The 20073-nt window shown below is 46.8% G+C and overlaps 1 protein-coding gene across 2 annotated transcripts in view; it reads left to right on the forward strand.

Annotated features, from left to right (window-relative positions):
* SH3BP5 (SH3 domain binding protein 5) overlaps positions 1-19727 on the forward strand; it is an 89560-nt gene extending 69833 nt beyond the window's left edge. The window contains exons 5-9 of one of the 2 annotated variants that reach the window (XM_043966836.1): positions 12468-12598; positions 13930-13972; positions 14745-14964; positions 16825-17223; positions 18096-19727. In XM_043966836.1, coding sequence (XP_043822771.1) covers positions 12468-12598; positions 13930-13972; positions 14745-14964; positions 16825-17223; positions 18096-18298 — 996 coding nt within the window. In that variant the 3' untranslated portion in view covers positions 18299-19727. The remainder of the gene's footprint in view (positions 1-12467; positions 12599-13929; positions 13973-14744; positions 14965-16824; positions 17224-18095) is intronic. The other variant, XM_043966837.1, reaches the window with a different exon arrangement.
* The last annotated feature ends 346 nt before the right edge of the window (positions 19728-20073 follow it).

Below are 20073 nucleotides of genomic sequence, written 5' to 3' on the forward strand. Positions count from 1 at the left end.
TTATACAGGACTTAAAGGTTTTACAAAGGGCTTTACAAATATCTCATTTGATCCTCACAGCAGCTCTGTGAGGTACCTGGCATTAATACCCCCCACTTTTTGTGACTGTGGTGGTGGTGTTCAGTCATTTCAGTTGTGTCTGACTCTTTGTGACCCCATTTAGGGTTTTCTCTGGCCATTTCCTTCTCCAGTGCATTTTACAGTTGAGGAAACTGAGGCACACAGATTAAGTGATTTGCTCAGGGTCACACAACTAGTAAGTGTGTGAGGCTGGATTTGAATTCAGGTCTTCCTGATTCTAGGCCCAGTATTCCATCATACCACCAGCTGCTTCCAAAGCTAATAAGGGGCAGAGTTGGGATCTGAACCCAGGTCCTCCAACTCCAAAATGCAGCATCCTTTTCACAATGCTAGCTGTTCTCACCCACATTATTCAAGTTCTTTCTTCCAGGCACTTTGGATTTTCCATGGTTAATGTTAGGCCAATGATCCCTGAGGACCAAAGAAGTCAAAGGACTGATTTGTAAGATACTTTGAGAAGACAGAGAATCTTATCAGTCAGTCAGTCAACAAACATTAAACATAATAAGTAGCAGACCCTATGCTGATTACTGAGGATACAAAGAAAGGCAAAGTGCTTGGGGTAAGATGGGGTAACAGGAGAACAAAGTAAGGATTCTCTAGGGCTGCCTCTGTTTTCCATTTGTCTTCCTAATGTGTAGCACAGTGCTCAGCACACAGTAGGTACTTCATTCGTTCACTCACTAATTCATTCATTCATTCATTCATTCGTGGCTTGCATCCAGATGCTGAGTTGCTACTGAACATCCGGTTAGCAGCCCTACCACTTGTTGACCCACCGGAGACACCTGTGAGTGGTGTAGCCCCGTAACACAGTTGTCTTCTCAGTTTTTTTGGAGCCAGATTTCAGAAATGAGTTCTGGTTCCAATTGTTTTTAATTGGCCTAGAAATGTCCTTCCTTCCTTCCTTCCTTCCTTCCTCCCCCTCCTTCCTGTCCCTACAGACTGCAGGGTTGGGTTCTTTGGATAAAACAATCTTCTTTCTCAACATTTGCTGAAAGATGTAGGCCAGAAGGGAAAAGGTGATTGGGAAATGGGAGGTGTGAGAGCCAACGGGAGACACCCAAATGAAGGGAATGGCTGGAGAGAAGGGCTCTCCTCCCCTTGTGTGGGGAGCTAGCTGGGGACCGAGGAAATTAGCCAAGTCATCCCTAGATCGGCATGGATGAGCCAGGCATTGCTTGCCCAGCGAAAGCCTTCTCTGACATAGTGATCCAGTCACTTGGTCAACAAGCATTTATCAAGTACCTACTATGTGCCAGGCCCCAGGACAGAGAGCTGCACAGGGTCACTGATACAGAACCAAGAGGGTCCTCAGAGGTCATTAGTCCAGAACCCTCGTTTTACAGTAGGGGAATCTGAGGCCCAAAGAGCAGAGCTGGGAATTGAACCCTGAGTCCAGCGCTGTGTATCGTCTCCTGCTGCTTCTCATAGTTAGAGGCCTCAGGCATCTGGGCTCACCTCATTTGCAGGGAAGGAAAACCAAGGACCAGAGAGACTCGGCTCCTTACCAGAAGTCACACAGGCAGTGAGGCTGAGCCAGGATGGACTCCCGGCCATCAGAGCTCAAATGTTTTCAGTTTTCCCAGAGGAACGAGGAACAAGCTGCTTTGGACTCTGGGCCTTTATGTGGGGCCTGTCCCGTTTCCTGGGAGACTGAGCATTCTCTGGTTTCTTCAGACAGACCTTGACTGAGCTGATAAAAGGGGCCCCAAAGAGAAGGCCTTTTCTCCTTTTCCTTTGTGAGATCAGAGGGAACAGGGCTGCCCTATTGGAGGAGGAAGGGGTGGGAGAGGGGGGAATGCAGAGAACTGATCCAAGGATGGACCCCTGAGCCCTGGCCAGCCCCGCTTCACTGGGAGCTATGGCCTGTTACCTTTAAGGAGAGATGCTGGGATGCAGAGCCTGTAAAAGAGCCGAGGGCCTCGAAGTGCGGAGGGAGGATCTGGGCTGCTGTCTCCTCCCTCACTGCAGAAAGGTTCTGGCATGGCCTGTGGGGCCCCAACTCTTGCTCTCATCCAGACTGTGGCTTCTGGCCGTGTCTCCAGTGCCCAGAATGATACCTTGCCCACAACAGGCACTTAATAAATGCTTGTTGAAGGAGCTGGAGGCCCTGAATCCCTCCAGATTGAAGACTGGAGCAGTGGTGAAGTGGGCAGGGGGGCCTGGTATGAGGATGGGAAAGGATGGGACAGGCTTTGAAGGCCACACTGGACTTCTTGGTATTGGCCAGTGTCACAGGGAAGCTCAGGAAGATGGTGCGGAGAGCGTTTTGCAAACCTGAGGGTGCGACATAAATGGACGTTGTTGGCTGTATATCGTTGGAATCTTGAAGAGACCTTGTGGAAGGGACATCTGGAGACTGCTTACTTTGATGGTACCCAGATGTGGCCAGTGGCCTGCTTGTGTGCCACAACAGCTGGAGGCTTTCGGCAAGCCTGCAGGGAACCGGAAGGATGGACCCCCTTCAGCTTTCTGTGGATGTTGGGGGGAGGAGGTGAGGGGAGGGAAAGAGAGGGGGCAGGTTATTCTCTTGCACTCCATCACCCTCTACTGTCCCCCTTCCATATACTTCCAAGCAGAGGTCATTCACTTTTGTGCATTTGTACCTCTTCTTGCTGACTTTTGAGAAGCCAGAGCACATAGTAGGAGCTTAATACTTGTCAGTTTATAGCTTGATCCCTCTGGAGGCAGGGGGATGGAGGGCATGAGCTCTGGAGATGCATTGGAGCAGGGGTGAAAGTCTGGGGATTCTGGAGCACCAATACCAGACTCGTTTCCTATTGACCATCTCATCCCTTTTCTGAGACATGAGCAGGAACGAGCTGTGTTTTTACCAGTGTGGGGAATGGCTGGATTTAGGGTCAGGAGACCTGAGCACGAGGCCCACCCCTGCCCCTTGGGACCTATGTTTTTCTCTGACCCTTAGTCTCTTCATCCGTAAGATGAGGGTGTTGTTCTAATTGTTCCAGGACCTTCGGGGTCCTCTCCAGCACTGAAATGGAAGAATCTTCTTCCAAATGCCAGCCCGGGAGCTGGCAGATGAGAGAGGGGTTGCTGAGGGGCACAGGTAGGGGCACATGGCTAATCAGTGTCCAAAGGCAGGATTCAGAGCCCAGGCCTTTCTGACCCCTGGACCTAAAAACAAGGCCGCCCCCACTCTGCCCATCCTGCTGGTTAATCTAATAGGCTCCATCATTATCCTTGTGTCTGACCCACTCCTCTGCCCGCTGTGCTTCATCCTTCCTCCCAGCGCTCCCTGTTCCTGACCCCGAGCCACTTCCCAGTCTGGCCATTTCCCTTCTGGAGAACAAGCTCACGGCTTCCTCCTCCTCCCCACCCCTCCACCCACCTCACACTCCTGACACCAGGCTGATTTCCTTGGCTGCCTAGGAAATGTCACCAAGGCAACGAAGGAGAGCAGACTCTTCCCCCACAGGGCCTGGAACCAAATGCTGCATCTTTTTTGGTGAGACCCTCCCTGTCTCCTACGGAATCCCCTTTAGTCTATCCCATACCTGAGCTGGGCTTCCCTCCGTTCAGTACCAGGCACATATGCTAGGGCATCCTTCTGGGTCTCTGCTGAGTCCAACCACGGCTCCTAATTCCACCTTCTGAGGCCAAGAGCTCTTCCGTATGACAGCTTTTCAGATATTTGAAGTTGGCCATCCCGTCCCTCCTTCCCAAGCATTCCTTCTTCAGCCTAAGCATCCCTCCTCCTCCTTGGGGTCCTCTGACAGCATGATCTTGAGGGCCCTGAGGGCCCTTCTAGTCGGTGCCTGTGGCAGTGACCAGCAGTGCCATCCCCTCTCCTATTCTGGATGCCATGCAAGGCCTTGCATTAGTCCTTTGGGCTGCCATTTCTCACTGTTGAATTGCATCTAGCTCAAGGTCCATTGGGAACGACCAGATCTTTTTCCAGGTGTGATCTAAAACCTTCAGTGGGCTGAACTATTGTAATAAGCTAACTAGTTTCCTTGCCCCTCCCTCTGATTCAGGGGTTTTTAAATTTAGAGCCCATGAACATTTTTTTTTTTTAATATTTTGCTAGGTGGTGCAGTGGATAGAGCACCGGCCCTGGAGTCAGGAGTACCTGAGTTCAAATCCGGCATCAGACACTTAACACTTACTAGCTGTGTGACCCTGGGCAAGTCACTTAACCCCAATTGCCTCACTAAAAAAAAAACACACACACAAAAAATTTTGCTAAGAAAATTTCAACATCATTGGTTTCCTTTTGATTCTATGTATTTTATACTATAATTAAAAACCAAACGTTATTCTAGAGGGGGGTCCCTAGGCTTCACCGGACTGACTGTCAAAGAGGTCAACAGCACAAAAAGAGTTAGTAACCTCCCTGCCGCATGTAACTAAATAGTATGAAGCCTGTACCCTGGCATTTAAGGTGTTTCATTTTTTTTTTTCTCCTTCACCCTATGTGGTACAGTAGAAACCATGCTTGATTTGGTCTCAAGAGACCGGGCCCTTTCATTACTCCCTGGGTCACTGTAGGCGAAGCACTCAAGTTCTCTGGAGAATGGGGCGAGTGACCTAGACGACCTCTTAAGGTCCATTCCAGTTCTAAATCCGCGACCCTGCTGGCTGTTCCTCAGTCTCAGCCTGCCCAGTGCTGCCGTAGTGCATGGGTGCAGCCCACCTTCCCTGTGAGACACACATGCCCTTCTCCCTGTTGAAAGCCTTTTCTTCCTCTGAGGCCCTCCTCCTGGAAATGATTTTTCCCTCCTCACTTTCTTACAGCCTTCTATCAGAACATCTCCTTTTACTGTCCCCATTACCGGCTACTTTGCATCATACTTAGACTCTTGTTATAGCATACCCTCATTCTGAGTGCCTTAAGGGAAGGGACTCTCTGTTTTTCTTTCTCTCCGTAATAACATTTGTATAATGCCAGATACTGTGCTAAGCACTTTACAAAGACTATTTCATTTGAGCTCATAGCCCTGGGAGGTAGATGATATTATTATCCCCATTTTTCATTTGGGGAAACTGAGGCAGCGGTTAAAAGACTTGCTCAAGGTCACACAGCTCTTAAGTGAGTCAAGATTTGAACTTAAGGCCCAGTGCTCTACCACAGTAACTGTCCAGGTGCCTCACGTTTTTGTCTGTCTCTTTCTTACTGTTTGTCTCTCTGTCCCAAGCTCTGTGCTCACCTCTACCCCTTCACCTCCATGCTTTAGTTTCTCTGACTTTCTTCAAGACTCAGTTGGAATCTCATCTATGCCAGGAGACCTTTCCCGCATCCCTAGCTGCCAACACCCTCCCCTCAGGGCACCTTCCATGGACTGTTCCAGTTCTACCTCAGACATCTGTGACACCGCTGGAGCAAGTCCCTTAACCTCTCTCCAACTCAACTTCCTTAGACTTCATTCAGTGGACTTTGGAATAATCAGTTAATCAGCAAGCATTTATTAAATACCTACTGTGTGCCTGTCCTCTTCTGGGTGCTAAAGTCCCAACTAAAACCCCACCTTCTATGAGAAGCCTTTCCCAAGCCCTCAATTCTAGCGCCTCCCTGCTCTTCATCATTTCCTATTTATCCTGTATGGAGCTTGTCTGTCCATTGCTGTCTACAGTGTCTCCTCCACTGGACAGTAAGCTCCTTGAGGACAAGGGCTGCCTTCTGTCTCCTTTTGTATCCCCTGTTTAGCACAGTGCCCGGCATGTAGTAGGTGCTTAATAAATGTTTGTTGATTGCTTGATAGTAGAGACAGAGTGAGTCAATAAACACTGAAACATGAATCTGCAGTAAATATGAAACAGTCGCTGCCCTCAGGGACTGAGAGAGGTGATGTGCTCACATAAGCACAATACAGAACTCAAAGCAAGGAAGTGCACTTGTCTCGGGAGCAGGGGCCTTCGCAGCGTGACTGGCCCAGTCAGAGACTTGGTAGAGGCCTGGGCCACATAGCTCTGCATTGGAAGGGGCAGGGGCAGGGCTGTGGTTAGCTACAGCCATGAGCAGGGGGAAGCGGCTCAGCTGCGGGGGAAGTGAGCCTTTCTTTCCCCACAGGTTTTCAATGGTGTCTTCCTGAAATTGTCCCCAGGGAGTTCCTAAAGAATGATCTAACTTCCTCTTGGCTACCCCAGAGAAATCTCTGAGTTGGCTCATCTGTCAAACCCCTTCTTCTCCTCCATGGGCCAAGTTTTGTGTAACCCTTTTGGTGAAACCAGAGCATAGCCTGCCCCAAATCGAATGATTAGATTAGATTACATTACAATCTAATGAATTTTCCAACGATTCCTGTGAGAGGCAGAGTGTTAGATGTGGAGTTAGGAAGACCTAGGTTCAAATCTTGTCTCAGATGCTTATTATCAAAGCAGCCAGGTGGTGAATTGGATGGAGTGAGGAATAGCTGAGTTCTACTCCTGCCTCAGGCAGTTACTAGCCATTACCCTGAGCAAATTGGTTAACCTCTCCCTGCCTCAGTTTCCTCCTCTGTAAAAATAGGATAAAGTGAGCCCCTATCTCATATGGTTATTGTGAGGATCAAATAAGATATAGTTCAGTCATGTCCAACTCTCCATGACCCCATGTGGTGTTTTCTTGGCAGAAATACTGGAGTGTTTTGCCATTTCCTTCTCCAGTTCACTTTACAGATGAGGAAACTGAGGCAAACAGGGTCAAGTGAATTGCCTGTGGTAACACAGTAGGTGTCAAGGCCAGATTTGACCTTAAGCCTTAGAGTTCCGTTATTATTAGCTTTGGCTCCACAGCTCCAAACCTTGATTTAGTCACCCATACTAATGGGATGAATAATAGTAACAGAACCTGCCTCACAGTGTTATGATGCCCAAATGAGATAATCTCCATAAAGCATAAACTTCAGGGTTTGTGTAAACGTCACTTATCATGGTCACTCACACGGAGCAGGAGATGGAGGCCCAGAGAGGTTCAATAGCCTAGAACAAATAGTGGCAGACTTGAATCTGAACCCATGTTTTCTTATTCCGTCTAGTGAGAAATGAGAGCTAAAAACTGGGGGGTCTTAAACTCATGTTTACTTTTCTGCTCTGAACATTTTCTTTAGGGAAAGGACAAAAGAGCTAATAAATGACTGTTCTTGGTTTATAATAATAGCTGGCATTTGGTTAGTACTGTAAGGTTTGTGAAGTGCTGTACATATATTACTTAACAACAGTCTTGTGAAGTAGACACTATTAATAAAGTACCCTGTTTTACAGAAGAGGCAAAGAGGGTTAAGTGACTTGCCCAGGGTCACACAGCTAGTAAGTGTCTGAAGCTGGATTTGAACTCAGGACTCCCTGGCCTTCCAGGGCAAGCAACTTCACCTCTTTGCCTCAGTTTCCTCAACTGCAAAATGGGGATAACAGCACCTACTTCCCAGGGCTGTTGTGAGGATTAAGAGATAATTATTTATAAAGTCCTTATCGCAGTGACTGGCTAATAGTAGGCACTATTTAGAATGCTTATTCCTTTCTTTCCTTTCTGATTGAGTCTGACATTGTATCCACTACACCATCTAGCTAGCTCAGTTTATCCACCAGGAGGGAGTTTCAGGTATGGGCTTCACTTTAAGTTACGGAATCTCAGTTAGAAGCGACTTTGCCCTTATGCAATAGCCCCAACAAATAGCACTTATCTGAGTACATCACCTCCCACTGGGTGAATGTTAGTTCTTTGAGGGCAGGCACTAATTTGGTTTTGTCCCTCTAAGCCCAGCAGAGTACCCCATGGCCCTCCATAGATATTTGCTGGTGTCGTCTAGCCAGCCACTACTTGAGCATTTGTAATGGGGGAACACTGAGTGCTTGAACCCTCTCTCTACTATGACTTGACACAGTACAGGAAGTGCCTGTGGCAAGAAAAGAACCAAAAATTAAAGGAGTCAAGTCAGGGCAGTAGACATTGATCAGGCCCTGTGCTAAACAAAGAAAGGCAAAGGGGGCAGCTAGGCAGTGCAGTGGGTAAAGCACCGGCCCTGGATTCAGGAGGACCTGAGTTCAAATTTGACCTCAGACACTTGACACTTACTTGTGTGACCCTGGGCAAGTCATTTAATCCTCACTGCCCCACCAAAAAAAAAAAAAAAGGTAAAGACAGGTCCCTGCCCTCAAGGAGCTCCCTTTTCACTGGGGGAGAAATAATGCAACAACCTTGTGTATGTAAGATCTATATGGTGTGAATGACAGGTGGTGATTTTGGAAGACAACAGCAGTGGGGAGAGACTGGGAAAAGCCTTCTGCAGAAAGAAGGTATGATTTGAGCTGTGAACCAAGAAGCTGAGATGAGGAAGGAAGAGAGTATTCTTTTATCCAGAGGAGACAAAATTACTTCCATTTGCAGATGAACAGGGGACACATAGTAAACTAGGATTAGGGGACTGGCAGTTTTTCATAAATATATCCTGTGGCAGCCGCATCTTGGGAGTCGCGTAATTGATTGACAGGTACATAAGACTACAAGAACCCATTGTGCCTTTTACTGACTTCGATTAAAAAAAGAAAAGCCAAATGCAGCTGTAAAGACTTTCTTCCAACAAGGTGTTTCTTCTGCATATGTCAAAATCATACAAGATTCCCTGAAAGATGTAACATCAGAGGTGCCCTTGTATGCCAGTCTTCTGATTAGTAATATGCAGGGAGATGCTGCATATCCAACAACAGTGTTCACCACTGTTATGCAGGATTTGTAAAATGGAAGAGGAGTGCTTATATAGATGGTGGTAAATGCTTCTCTTTGCAGATTACATGGTACTGATTAAAGGAGCTATTTCAGCGCCTTCCCCATCCAAGAAAAACCAAGGGGATGAAGAATGACCATTGCCCAAACTATGATCTGTAGTCAACAGCAAACCCACAAGGGCTGCACATTGCAGAAGGGAAATAATGGAGAAGTGTGAAAGACGTGGAAAAGGGAAAAGAGCTGTGGGCCTGTCCAATACAAAAATGGATGACTTGGTGGACAGCTGGCATGCTCCTTGAGTGTCCATCCATGATATTAAAAGACCCAGAAGGCTCCCAGCATGTTGGGTGGATTGGAAAATGGACATGGTCATAACTCAGTGCTCAGGCACTTAATCAGTTCATTTAATTGATTGACAAGAATGAGACAGGATAGGCAGACATGACTGGGTTTCGATTTGCATGGCTGGAGGGAGGCCACACTGAGAACAGACTCATGGAATACTGAAATGTGTGAAGATTTACCTAGAAAACCCTAGTGAGTCAGTGAAAAACACTAATGGAAATTAATGGTTTTCTCAAAGGAACCAGATGCAAACTAAATGTTTACAAAAATGTTCTGCTTTTCTGCATATTACTAACAAAATCCAAGAGAGAAAGACAGAAAAACAAATTCCATCTCGCCTCTGCTGGAGGCAGCCCATTCCATGTTTTCATTGTTAGCTTGTTCCCTTCCTTTCCCCCATTGGTAAAACTAAATCCTGAGCCAGAAAGATCGGGGCCAAGACCCTGCAGTCATGGCGTCCTTTGCCTTTGAGAACCAGCCTGAAAAGCTTAATTTCAAATGTGGTGAGGACAAGGCCATTTTTTCCTCTTCTGAGCACTTCCATAAGCACATTTACACAGACCACAGCCAGATTTTTCAGCAGATCAGAGCTGCAGGCTCCAACTCCTCCATGATGACACAGTAGCATATGGCATTAGATTGATGCTTCTGTTCACACCGAGCGCTGGAATACTACACAATTCCCTCAATAAAACCGACAGCCACGTGAAAGAGACAACATGCTTTCTGAGGGTCACTGGAAAGAACTAGTGACTTTGAGCTTGGAGAACAAGAGACGTAAGAGTGGGGGACACGAGAACTGGCCACAGGTAACTGAAGGGTCACTGCCAGGTGGAAGAGGGATTAGGATTGTTTTTCCTGGCCTGGAGGGCAGACCTAGGGACAGCAGGTGGATGGTATGGGAAGGCAGATCTTAGTTCTATGTAAAGGCAAACGTTCCAAAAAGTGTGAGCTGTCTTAATGTGGAATGTGTTTCCTGGAGAAGGGGGAGGGATTCATGGTGGGCAGCCTAAGTGTTCCTTTATTTGGAATGAATGCTGAAGGACCCATAGTTGGGGATGCTGGTGGTTGCACTAGGTAATGGGGATACATCTGATTTTCTGAACAAATAGATGGTGCTTGTTGCCAGGTGTCTCATCCTAATAAGCAAGAGCTAAAAAGTTGCAAGTACGTTAATGGATACCTGTGGATTGGAAAATTCAGTAGTTTTGTGCTTAAGTACAATTTGTGAGGGTAGAGATGTGTTTTGGAACATGGGGGAAAGCTGTGGTTTTGCAAAGATTAGTAAGTGTTGAATTGTTAGTTTTTTCTTGCTTTATTACAAGGGTTCTTGCACTAGGTTCTGTGGACCTTGTTATAGGAGCGGCACAATGGACAGAGTGCTAGCTGGACCTACAGTCAAGACCCAAGTTCAAATCCTGCCTCATATTTAATAGCCGTGTGACTTTAGCCAAGACACTCGACCTCTGCCTTAGTTTCCTCATTTGTAAAACAGACATTATAATAGCACCCACCTCTCAGGTTAACAACATAACAGTAGTAATAAAACGTTATTCTGAGAAGGGTACTTGTGAGGATAAAATGAGCTATCTAAAAAATGCTTTGTAAACCTCAGACATAAATGCTAGCTAACATCATTGTTGTTTTAAAGTTTTTGATAACTATTTCAACATAACTGAATTCCTCTATAATCCTACGTATTTTATTTTGTGCATAGGAAAACATTCTGAGAAGGGCTCCAGAAGCCTCATCAGGCACTGCCAGTGGGGTCTGAGACAAATTACATTTTGACCCTGGTTAAAGGAAAAGATGAGTTTTTCTGTATTGGGATAGGAGAAAGCTAGGATGCATTTTAAAGGGAAAACACTTCCTTGAATATTTTTCTAGACAGGAATAAGCTACAGGGGTCAGTTTGAGGTCATCGAATTACACTGTTTTCTGACTTGTAACTCCTGGTTCTTGACCGATGCGGGCTGCACTGTGAGCTGATGAGCTTGTATCAACAGGCTTGTCAACTTAGATCCCAATGTCAAGGCACTGAAATGCAAAGACAAAAGGGAAATAGTCCTTGGTTGTCAAAGAGCTGACCTGCTTGTGGAGGGAGGTGGTTCACATCTAGAGGGTGTCCCAAATGTTTTAAGTTATTGAAGCTTAAAACTGCGCCGAGACTTTTGGAATATATTATGTTAGGTAGAGAAAGAATGCCAAACACATAGTAATAATAGTTTTTATACCGGGTTTTAATAATATCATCTCATAGTATCCTTACAACAACCCTTCAAGGGACATATCCGAATTTTACACATGAGGAAATGGAGGCAAACAGAGACTAAGTGGTTTTCCCAAGATCACATAACTAGTGTCTGAGGCCAGATTTCAACTCGGGTCTTCCTTAGTCCAAGGCCATTGATCTGTTCATTGAGTCACTTAGCTGCCTTAGTTTTGAGAACACTAGTATTTTAAACAAATAAATAAGAAATGACTAATATGGTAACGTCTTACATAACTGCACATGTATAACCTATATGGATTGCTTGCAACCTTGGGGGGTGGGAGGGAAGGAATGAGAGAGGGATAGAATTTGGAACTCAAAACTTTAAATAAATAAATGAGGCCACTAGTAGCTAGAGACATCAGGAAAGTTATATTGTGGTGATGATACTGTCATGAATAGATGGGTATGTATAACACTTTGATATTCTCAAAGCTTTAAAAATACATTATCTCATATGACACAAGAGACCCATGTGGTGGATGTTCAATAGGTGTTGTCAAACACATTTTACACATTAGGAAACTGAGGCTTAGAGAGAGGATAAATAACTAGAACCTGGTAATTCAAATCCAGGTCTTCTTGACTCCCACTCCAGCATCCCCTCCACGAAGTTCAGAAGAAGTTGGTTTTGGACCATGCAGGTATTCTCTCCTCTTGCTGGACTTTTGACTGTTCATAGTAGTACTTTACCTGGACAGTGGACAAGCCATCCAAGGCAGCTGATAAAGAGTGTGCCTGCTTGAGTGTGTAGAAGGATGTCTGGGGCAGGGGGGAGAGAAGAGGTTAAAACATTTAGCTCCAAGGAGGTCTGAGGGTTTCCCATGTGTTCTTGTTCTAGTCCCTGCCTCGGAACCAACTCTACCTCTAAAAGGGAGTTCCTACTTTATTGGTGTTTTTTCATGCTCCAGTGTATCTTGACCAGGCACTTTCAAAGGCTGATAAGGAGGAAAGGAGAAAAAAAAACAAACCCTTTTTTGGGGAAGCTAGATTAAAAAAAAATCTGCCCACTGGTCTGGAATTAGACTGCTGTGGAAAAGAGCATTCTAACTGGGCAGACAACCTTAGGGCCTTGGGAACTGAAACCCTGTCTGTCCTCTGAAGGTCATGGAGGCTGAGCAGACCAAGACAAGAAGTGAGCTGGTGCACAAGGAGACGGCAGCGAAGTACAATGCAGCCATGGGTCGCATGAGGCAGCTGGAAAAGAAACTCAAGAGGGCCATCAACAAGTCCAAGTAAGTCTGCCCCAGGAGCAGAGGCCAGTGCCTGGGGTCTCCCCCGAGGTGGGGTGTGGTGAAGCAGGCAGAAATGGAAGCAGTGCTGGGGAGGTAGGCACTGCTAGTCAGTGTGTGTGCAGCCTCTGGGTCCAAGTTCAAATGCTCTCCACAGTACTAGGACTTCTGGTGCATGAGAGGCATGAAGTTCATTTTCATTATGAACAGATACCTTTGGGAGGTCATCTGCCTTGCCATATCCCAGGTCACGCTGCTCAGATGTCACTTCCTTTCTGGCAGCAATGGATTTCTCAAAGGAGAATTTATTTTTCATTCAATCAGTATTTAATGAGATCTACAGTGAGCCCATGGGTATCCTTTGGGTGGTTCATGTATAGGGTTTGAATCATGAATGAACCTCTTGAACCAGGGATGGGATGGAAACACATCACTCCAGTGTGGAAGCTATCGTCTCTCAAGATGGGACTGTCTCTTTTGTTACACACTTCAGGCACTTCTCTCTCTCCCCTTGAGTTCTGCAGTTTTCAGAACAAAACAAAGCGAGAGTCAGTAACCTCTCATTCAGTTTCTATGAGGCAAGAACATGAAGGATGCCTGGTTTTTAAGACAAGGAAAACCCTTGAATAAAACATTTGTCTTGGTGACTGCTGGAGACTGAAGCTCTTAAGGTAGATAGTCCTGTGTGCCTGATCAGGAATCCAGGTGACACACATAGCATTATGGTAGCCCTGGTGAGGCAGGTGATGGTTTTTGCTTGCTTCTCTAAATGCTCTATTCCCCCAAAAGATCTGCAACACTGGGTGGGCTGTTGGCCAAGGTATCTGGTGTCTGTCCCTGAAGGAAGCACAGTGAATTCTACGTGAAGCTTCCTTTCCAAGATCCCACTCTAGGTTTGGCAGTCATTGCTCCAAAGTACTCAGTTGGTTTCCTAACGGAAAGCATGTGAAAGGGGTGCATCCCGCACCACCTTAACCCCCCATCCTGCCCCATCTTTGGCCTTGTTTGCCCTCCTGGTTCAATTCCCCCCCCCCCCAAAGGGGTTTGTCTTTGTTCTGGTGTCTTTCTTGACTATGGATCAGGGTTGTGTCTTGAAAAATACTGACCCTGGCCAGGAAGGTAAACCTGAGGTTACAGGGTGTGTGGCCTCGCTCTTGGTCAGGGGGGCCAAGGTGGGTGTGGAGGGGAGGGAGGTGATTTCACTAGATTATCGAGAGGTTCTGGGCTCATGCCCTGGAACCAAAGGCTGCCTGACGAGCCTCAGCCATCACTCCCTGTGATGCCCCTTACTACGGTCATGGTAATGACTCTCCCTTTCCTTCTGTTTTCTGCAGACCTTATTATGAACTCAAGGCAAAGTACTATGTACAGCTCGAGGTACGTGTGGCTCGCCATCCTTTCTCTGTTGCTGTGACAAGCTTCTGTTGTGTCTGCTGTCCTGGGGGAGGGGAGGGGGATAAAGCAGCTCAGGAGAGTCTCTGGGGATCCTGGGCAATTTCTGAGACCTCTCTGAAGATGCTATTTAGTGTCTCTCTAGAGGCTGGTGCCTTGGGGCTCCAGGGTGGGCTTCCTTTCTGCCATGCCTCACAATTCTCTAGTGTTTAAGGCTGTACTTTGCCAGCCTCTCAGTAGGTATTGGGGGAGAGTTCTGGCTGATGTCATCTAATGAAGAGTCGGATGATGGTTTATTCCACATCTAATACATTCAGCAAACAGTACACAAATACAAAACATTGAACAGGATAGATACTGAGGCGTTGGGGTGGGGAGGAAATAGAACAGGGGTCTTATAGGGTCTGGCACTTGAGATCCAAGAGGCAGAGATGAAGAGGAGCATATTCCCAGCACAGGGCCAGGAGACTGGAAAAGTTGGGGATCAGGGCCAAGGTCCTCGATTTGCGTTTGAAAAGCTCTATAAAACAACTCTCCAGGTAGGTGATGGACAGGAAAGTGTTCTGAGTTTTTCCTAAGGAAAGCCACAGCCCAGTGGAACATAAGCTCCCATGGGGCAGGGGCTAGTCTTGATTCTATTTTGGGGTCTTCAGCACTAAGAACGGCACAAAGGAGTAGCTTTATCGATCTGTTCTCAATGAGTTGGGTTGGTGGTCATTTGTCTCAGTGAGCATCCTTCCCTCCTTCCGTTCCTCAGCAACTGAAGAAGATTGTGGATGATCTGCAGGCCAAACTGTCTCTGGCTAAAGGCGAGTACAAGACAGCGCTCAAGAACCTGGAGATGATTTCTGATGAGATCCATGAGAGGAGACGGTCCAGTGCCATGGGTCCCCGGGGCTGTGGGGTGGGGGCTGAAGGCAACAGTGTGTCTGCGGAGGAGCTCTCCAGGAACAAGACAGAGTTTGACTCAGCTTCAGGTGAGTGGGCAGCTCAGAGGGTAAGTGGGGGAAAGTTATGTTTTGTGGAGAAAGGGGGAGATCCCAACCCAGGCAGCTGGGGGGGGGGCAGCATGTACTGAAGTAACAAAATAAACATCTGGCAAAGGAAGGAAGAAAGGAAAACTTGCTTGTCCCATTAGGAGACAAGGGCTCTTGGGTCTGGCTCCATGACAGTCTTTCCTCTCCTTCCTTTGGGAGCTGTCCCTGAGCTGGCTTGCCTTTTCACTCTCTTCTATCATCCTGCCCCAAGTAATAGAGCACACAAGCGAAGTCCTATTAAGGAGTTCTTTGTACTGCAAGGGTTCTCAACCTTTTTTTGGGTCATGGACCCCTTCCCAGATTAACATTTTTAAATGCATAAAATATACTGGATCTCAGAGGAAACTAATTGTATTGAAATCTTTATCAAAAACATATAAAAACTTAAATAAAAAAAATAGTTTAGACTCCAGGTTAAGAATCTCTGCTTTATAAAAAATAACTATAGCTAACATTTTATGCCTCTCGATTTGAACCTCTCTGACAAGGGACAGTACAGATGGAGGCTCTGAATGGTTGAGCGACTTACTCCTGGTCCCACAGCTACTAGATGTCAGAGACCAGATCTGAACCCATCTCCTCAACTCCATGTCCAGCACTCCTTCCATGATCCCTTAGTTATCTTAGTGTCTCCCTCCCAAATTTCTTTTCTTGTTCTTGGTTAGGCTTTTACCTTCTCAGCTCGGGACAACCAGTGCCTCTTTTTCAGGGTAGCTGTTAAATGAAGTTATTTTTCATTTGTTCATGCTTAAAATTAAGGGGAGAAGTGGAGTGGTAGAAGGGAAGAAAAGATCCAGTCAACTTTTTGCCAAGGCTTGTTCTTTTTTTTTTTTTTTTTTGGTGAGGCAATTGGGGTTAAGTGACTTGCCCAGGGTCACACAGCTAGTAAGTGTTATGTGTCTGAGGCCGGATTTGAACTCAGGTACTCCTGACTCCAGGGCCGGTGCTCTATCCACTGCGCCACCTAGCTGCCCCTCCAAGGCTTGTTCTTTAACCACCTTTAGGATAAAGACTGAGGCTGATCAGAGATAATAAACGTTTGGGAAAGGCCCCTCCTGGGGGAAATAGGGGTATTGCAGATTGTGCTCTCAGGATCCCCCTTATTTAAAGATTGAGACCGAGCCCGTGACAGAGGTGGGCTCTAACCTCGAGCCCCTGACTCCAATGTCAGCATTCTTCCCATTGTGCCATTGCAGAGATGGTCAACACGACATTAGGCCCCAGGGGCTGTGATAGGGGAAGCAGCAGTGCTTTGGAAATGACCTCCTCCCCCATCTCTGCCTGGGATTGTATGAGCCCATGCAGTCTGGTTAATTTGTGCTGTTTCCAGAGGGCGGGAGGGGAGTATCCCCAAGCTTGAGGTGGCCTCGAGACTTCATGCTGGGTTTTTGGGCCTGGATTTGTTACCTAGAGGCATGGAAGGGAGGAAAAGGCCTAACCCCTTGCCCATCTAAAGCCACTGGCCCTGGGCAGGCTCTGACTTACTGTGTTAGGGCCCCCATGCAAAGAGCAGAGTTTGGACTGTTTTGGGATTTGTAGCTGGATTTCTTCTCCTCGCTGCCCAGATTTGGCTCAAGCAGCTGCCATTCTCCACTAATACATGGAAAAGAGACTCTAGCTCACTGGTTTCTGTGCAAGGGTTTCAAAGATGACCAAGGGCATTTTGCACCCTTACAATTTAAGCTGCCCCAGCGATTCTCATCTTGTGGTTAGAAGGTTGTTCGTTAGAAGTAGTTCACATCTGGTGCGGGCCTTGTCCCTGGGTTTCCTTTCCCCTCTCCTTCTGTTGTCACCCACAGGGGGGCGAGGGGGTGAAAGTACAGCCTCGAGGGGCATTAGTTCCTGTAAGCCTGTCTGCCTGCCCCCCCAAGCGGACTGTAAGAGACGGCTTGTCGTGCAGCAGACCCAGCGAGACTTGTGTTCTCTCCAACGCTGCAGTGGCCTCGGAGGCATTTGAGGATGACAACTGCAGCAGCTTTGTGTCGGAAGAGGATTCGGAAACGCAGTCTGTGTCCAGCTTCAGTTCGGGGCCGACGAGTCCTTATGAGCTCCCGAGCCCATTCTCTCTCGTCATGAGGCCCGGCAGCCTCGATCTGCCCAGCCCCATGTCTCTCTCAGAGTTTGGGATCATGTTTCCTGTGCTGGGTCCTCGGAGTGAATGCAGTGGGGCTTCATCCCCAGAATGTGAAGTGGAAAGAGGTAAGGGGCAAAACCTTTTCTCTTCTCACTCTTGCACTGAGTGGGCTGCAGTCCTAGAAGAGCCATTGGTGGATCAAGTCCCTTCCCATGTTCACATGACTCAAACGGGGCGGGGGAGACTACTTTTTGCAAATATCATTTTTTTTCCTTTTGCTTCCGGGTGCCACACAACTGCATTTATTTTAAGCAAGCCCCAAGAGTGCAAAATTTGGAGTCAGGAAGACCCAAGTTGAAATCCAGCCTCGGACATTTATGAGCTGTGACCTTGGGCAAGTCACTTAACCTTAAAATGGGAATTATAACAGCACCCAACTGACAGAATTGTTGTGAAGATCTAACACAATATTTATAAAACACGCCCCCCCCCGCCGCCATTTTAAAATATTTTTCATTTAAAGTTTTAAGTTCCAAATTCTATCCCTCCCTCCCCTTTCCTTGAGATGGTAAGCAATCAGATAGAGGTTATCCATGTGCGATTGCGTAAAACCCAATGAGGTATTTTTAAAGTGCTTTGCACAGTGCCTGGCACATCGTAGGTGCTATAGAAATGATTACTCCCTTTCCCTCTAACCCTACATTCCCTTAGAGGGAGAATCTGCCTTGAAGCCGGGAAGATTTGGATTCAGGTCACACCTGTGACCTAGGCAATATGGAGTGGGAGTTTTCTGTGTCCTTGCCTTCCTTGACCTTCAGTTCTGCTTGGGGTTGATGGTAGGTGCTGGTCCCATTCAGACTTTGAGTCTGTTTTCCCATGTACTGCAGGGTAGACACATGTGGAGACACCGGCCCCCTGAGTGACTCACTGTATCTGCCGACCAGTCATGTTGCCTTCGAGGCATTTTAATCCTTTTTCTCTCACTGTATTCCTTCAGGAGACAGGGCAGAAGGGGCTGAGAACAAGATGAGTGACAAAGCCAACAACAACAGAAACGTTAGCACCAACAGCAGTGCCAACAGCAGCAGCTCTTCCCCTGCAGACCGAAGCCTGGACCGTGACATCCAGCAGCTCTCCCTTCAGTATCCAAAGGGAAAAGACGGGATTGTCGGCGACAGAAAAGTGGTGCCGATTGGCTGAAGGATCCGAGGAGGCCGGTGCCCAAAGATCTGAATATTTATATGTGAAACTCTAAACCTACGGACAGAGTGTTGTGCCAATATTTCTTTCCTCTATGCCAAATCTTAAGCATTTACTCCGAACTGCACTAAGGACATTTGTGACCCAGAGGGCTGCATTCCGCTTTGGTTTTCTGCCCAGCCAAACGTCTTGGGGGGGCTAGGCACGGGGGAGCGGAGAAGCCGTGAGCTGGGCAGGCTGTCCTCACATTCCTCCAGCATTTGTAAAATACATCTCCCCCCAATATCCTTGTTAGGAGCAATAACAACTTCCCAGAATACAGCTGGGAAACCAAGCCCAACCTTGGTGATTCGGGCATTTTGCTCTTTTTTTCTTCCTATACCTCTTTTTTTGTGTTTTGAAAGATGAAGCTTATCCAATCTAGTAATCTGGGGCTGGTGGCCTCCTAAATGAACAAACTGAAAATACAGTAATTAAAACATCACTTTTAGTTTTTAAGGCATTAAAAAAATGACCTTCCGATAATCCGTTATCTCTGGGTCACAGAGGCAAGCCTAAGACTGATTAATCACCTATTAGCCAGAAAGGTGACCTGCTGAAAAGGTAAATGGTGCTCAACCTGGGGCACCCACCTAGAAGCTTTTTCAGTGGCTTCTTTGCAAGATCCCTGGAGATCAGCACTTTGTGGGCTGGGGGAGACTGGGCTTCAGGGCAATGCCTGAGTCCCGATAACTTACTGTAGAGGGGTGTTGGCTGGGAGCAGGCAGTGTAGCATAGACCTTGTGTTTCCAGCCAAAGGGGTGGTGGGGGGAGGGGGGAGATCCATGGTTTGTTCTTCCTGAGATGCATGTGCCCGAGCAGTTGGCCTTCGTGGTATCTAGACTGACAAAAGTGTTCATTTATCTGTGGGTTGTAACTTTTTCCTTCTCTTTTAAAAAAGCCATTATTTAAGGGTTATTCCGCTCTAGCATACATTACAGACACTGTTCCTTCCAAGCTAGAACAAGGGAGTTAGGCATGTCTTGGCAAAGGCAGTACCCATAGAAGCAGTGAAGCCTAGTAGTTATGCTCATAGTGGTAAGTGTAGGATTATTTTTCTTTAAGGTTTGGGTGGTTTCAAATTAATAAAACACCGTAGCTGTCCCTCTTTGGTTTGTCAGGGGGGTGGGAAGAGGGGAGAAACCCGTCACACTCAGCGATCCCAGAAAGTCTCTATTTCATGTGATGAGGTCTCCGTTTTTTTGTTGTTGCTGTTCCTGCCCTAGCTTGAATATCTAGTCATGTTTGTAAACTTCTTCACACTGGTAAACCTTCCATTTTTCCTATTTTTATGGACTGATACGGTATCCTGATTTCAAAGTTATTTTGTACTTGTCTTAATACCTTGAATGTAATAAAAACAAAATCTCAAGACAACAGTGGCTAAGCCTCTGACTTTGTATGTCCCATAACCACAGCCTTACCTAACGAGGCACACTTTCTTCTTCCTCCTCCCCCCTTTTTGACGGTAAATGGTTCCGAAGAGCAGGCTTCTTCTGTATTTCTTTGTAGCACCAGACTGGCTTTGAATCCCAGGTCTGACACTGAGGAGGGGAGGACCTTAAAGATGATGTCAGCCAGCCTTCCCACTTGGCCCATGAGAACATTCACTAACGTGCTTTCCTAGGATCTCACGACATGACGTTCCAGCATGAAGAGGCTGTGAGGGCTTAGATTCAAGTGATCTTGGAAGGCATCTTAAGTCTGACCTTCTCGTTGTACAGATAAAGAAGCTG

This window comes from Dromiciops gliroides, chromosome 5 (genome assembly GCF_019393635.1).
Source record: "Dromiciops gliroides isolate mDroGli1 chromosome 5, mDroGli1.pri, whole genome shotgun sequence".
Lineage (NCBI taxonomy): Eukaryota > Metazoa > Chordata > Mammalia > Microbiotheria > Microbiotheriidae > Dromiciops > Dromiciops gliroides.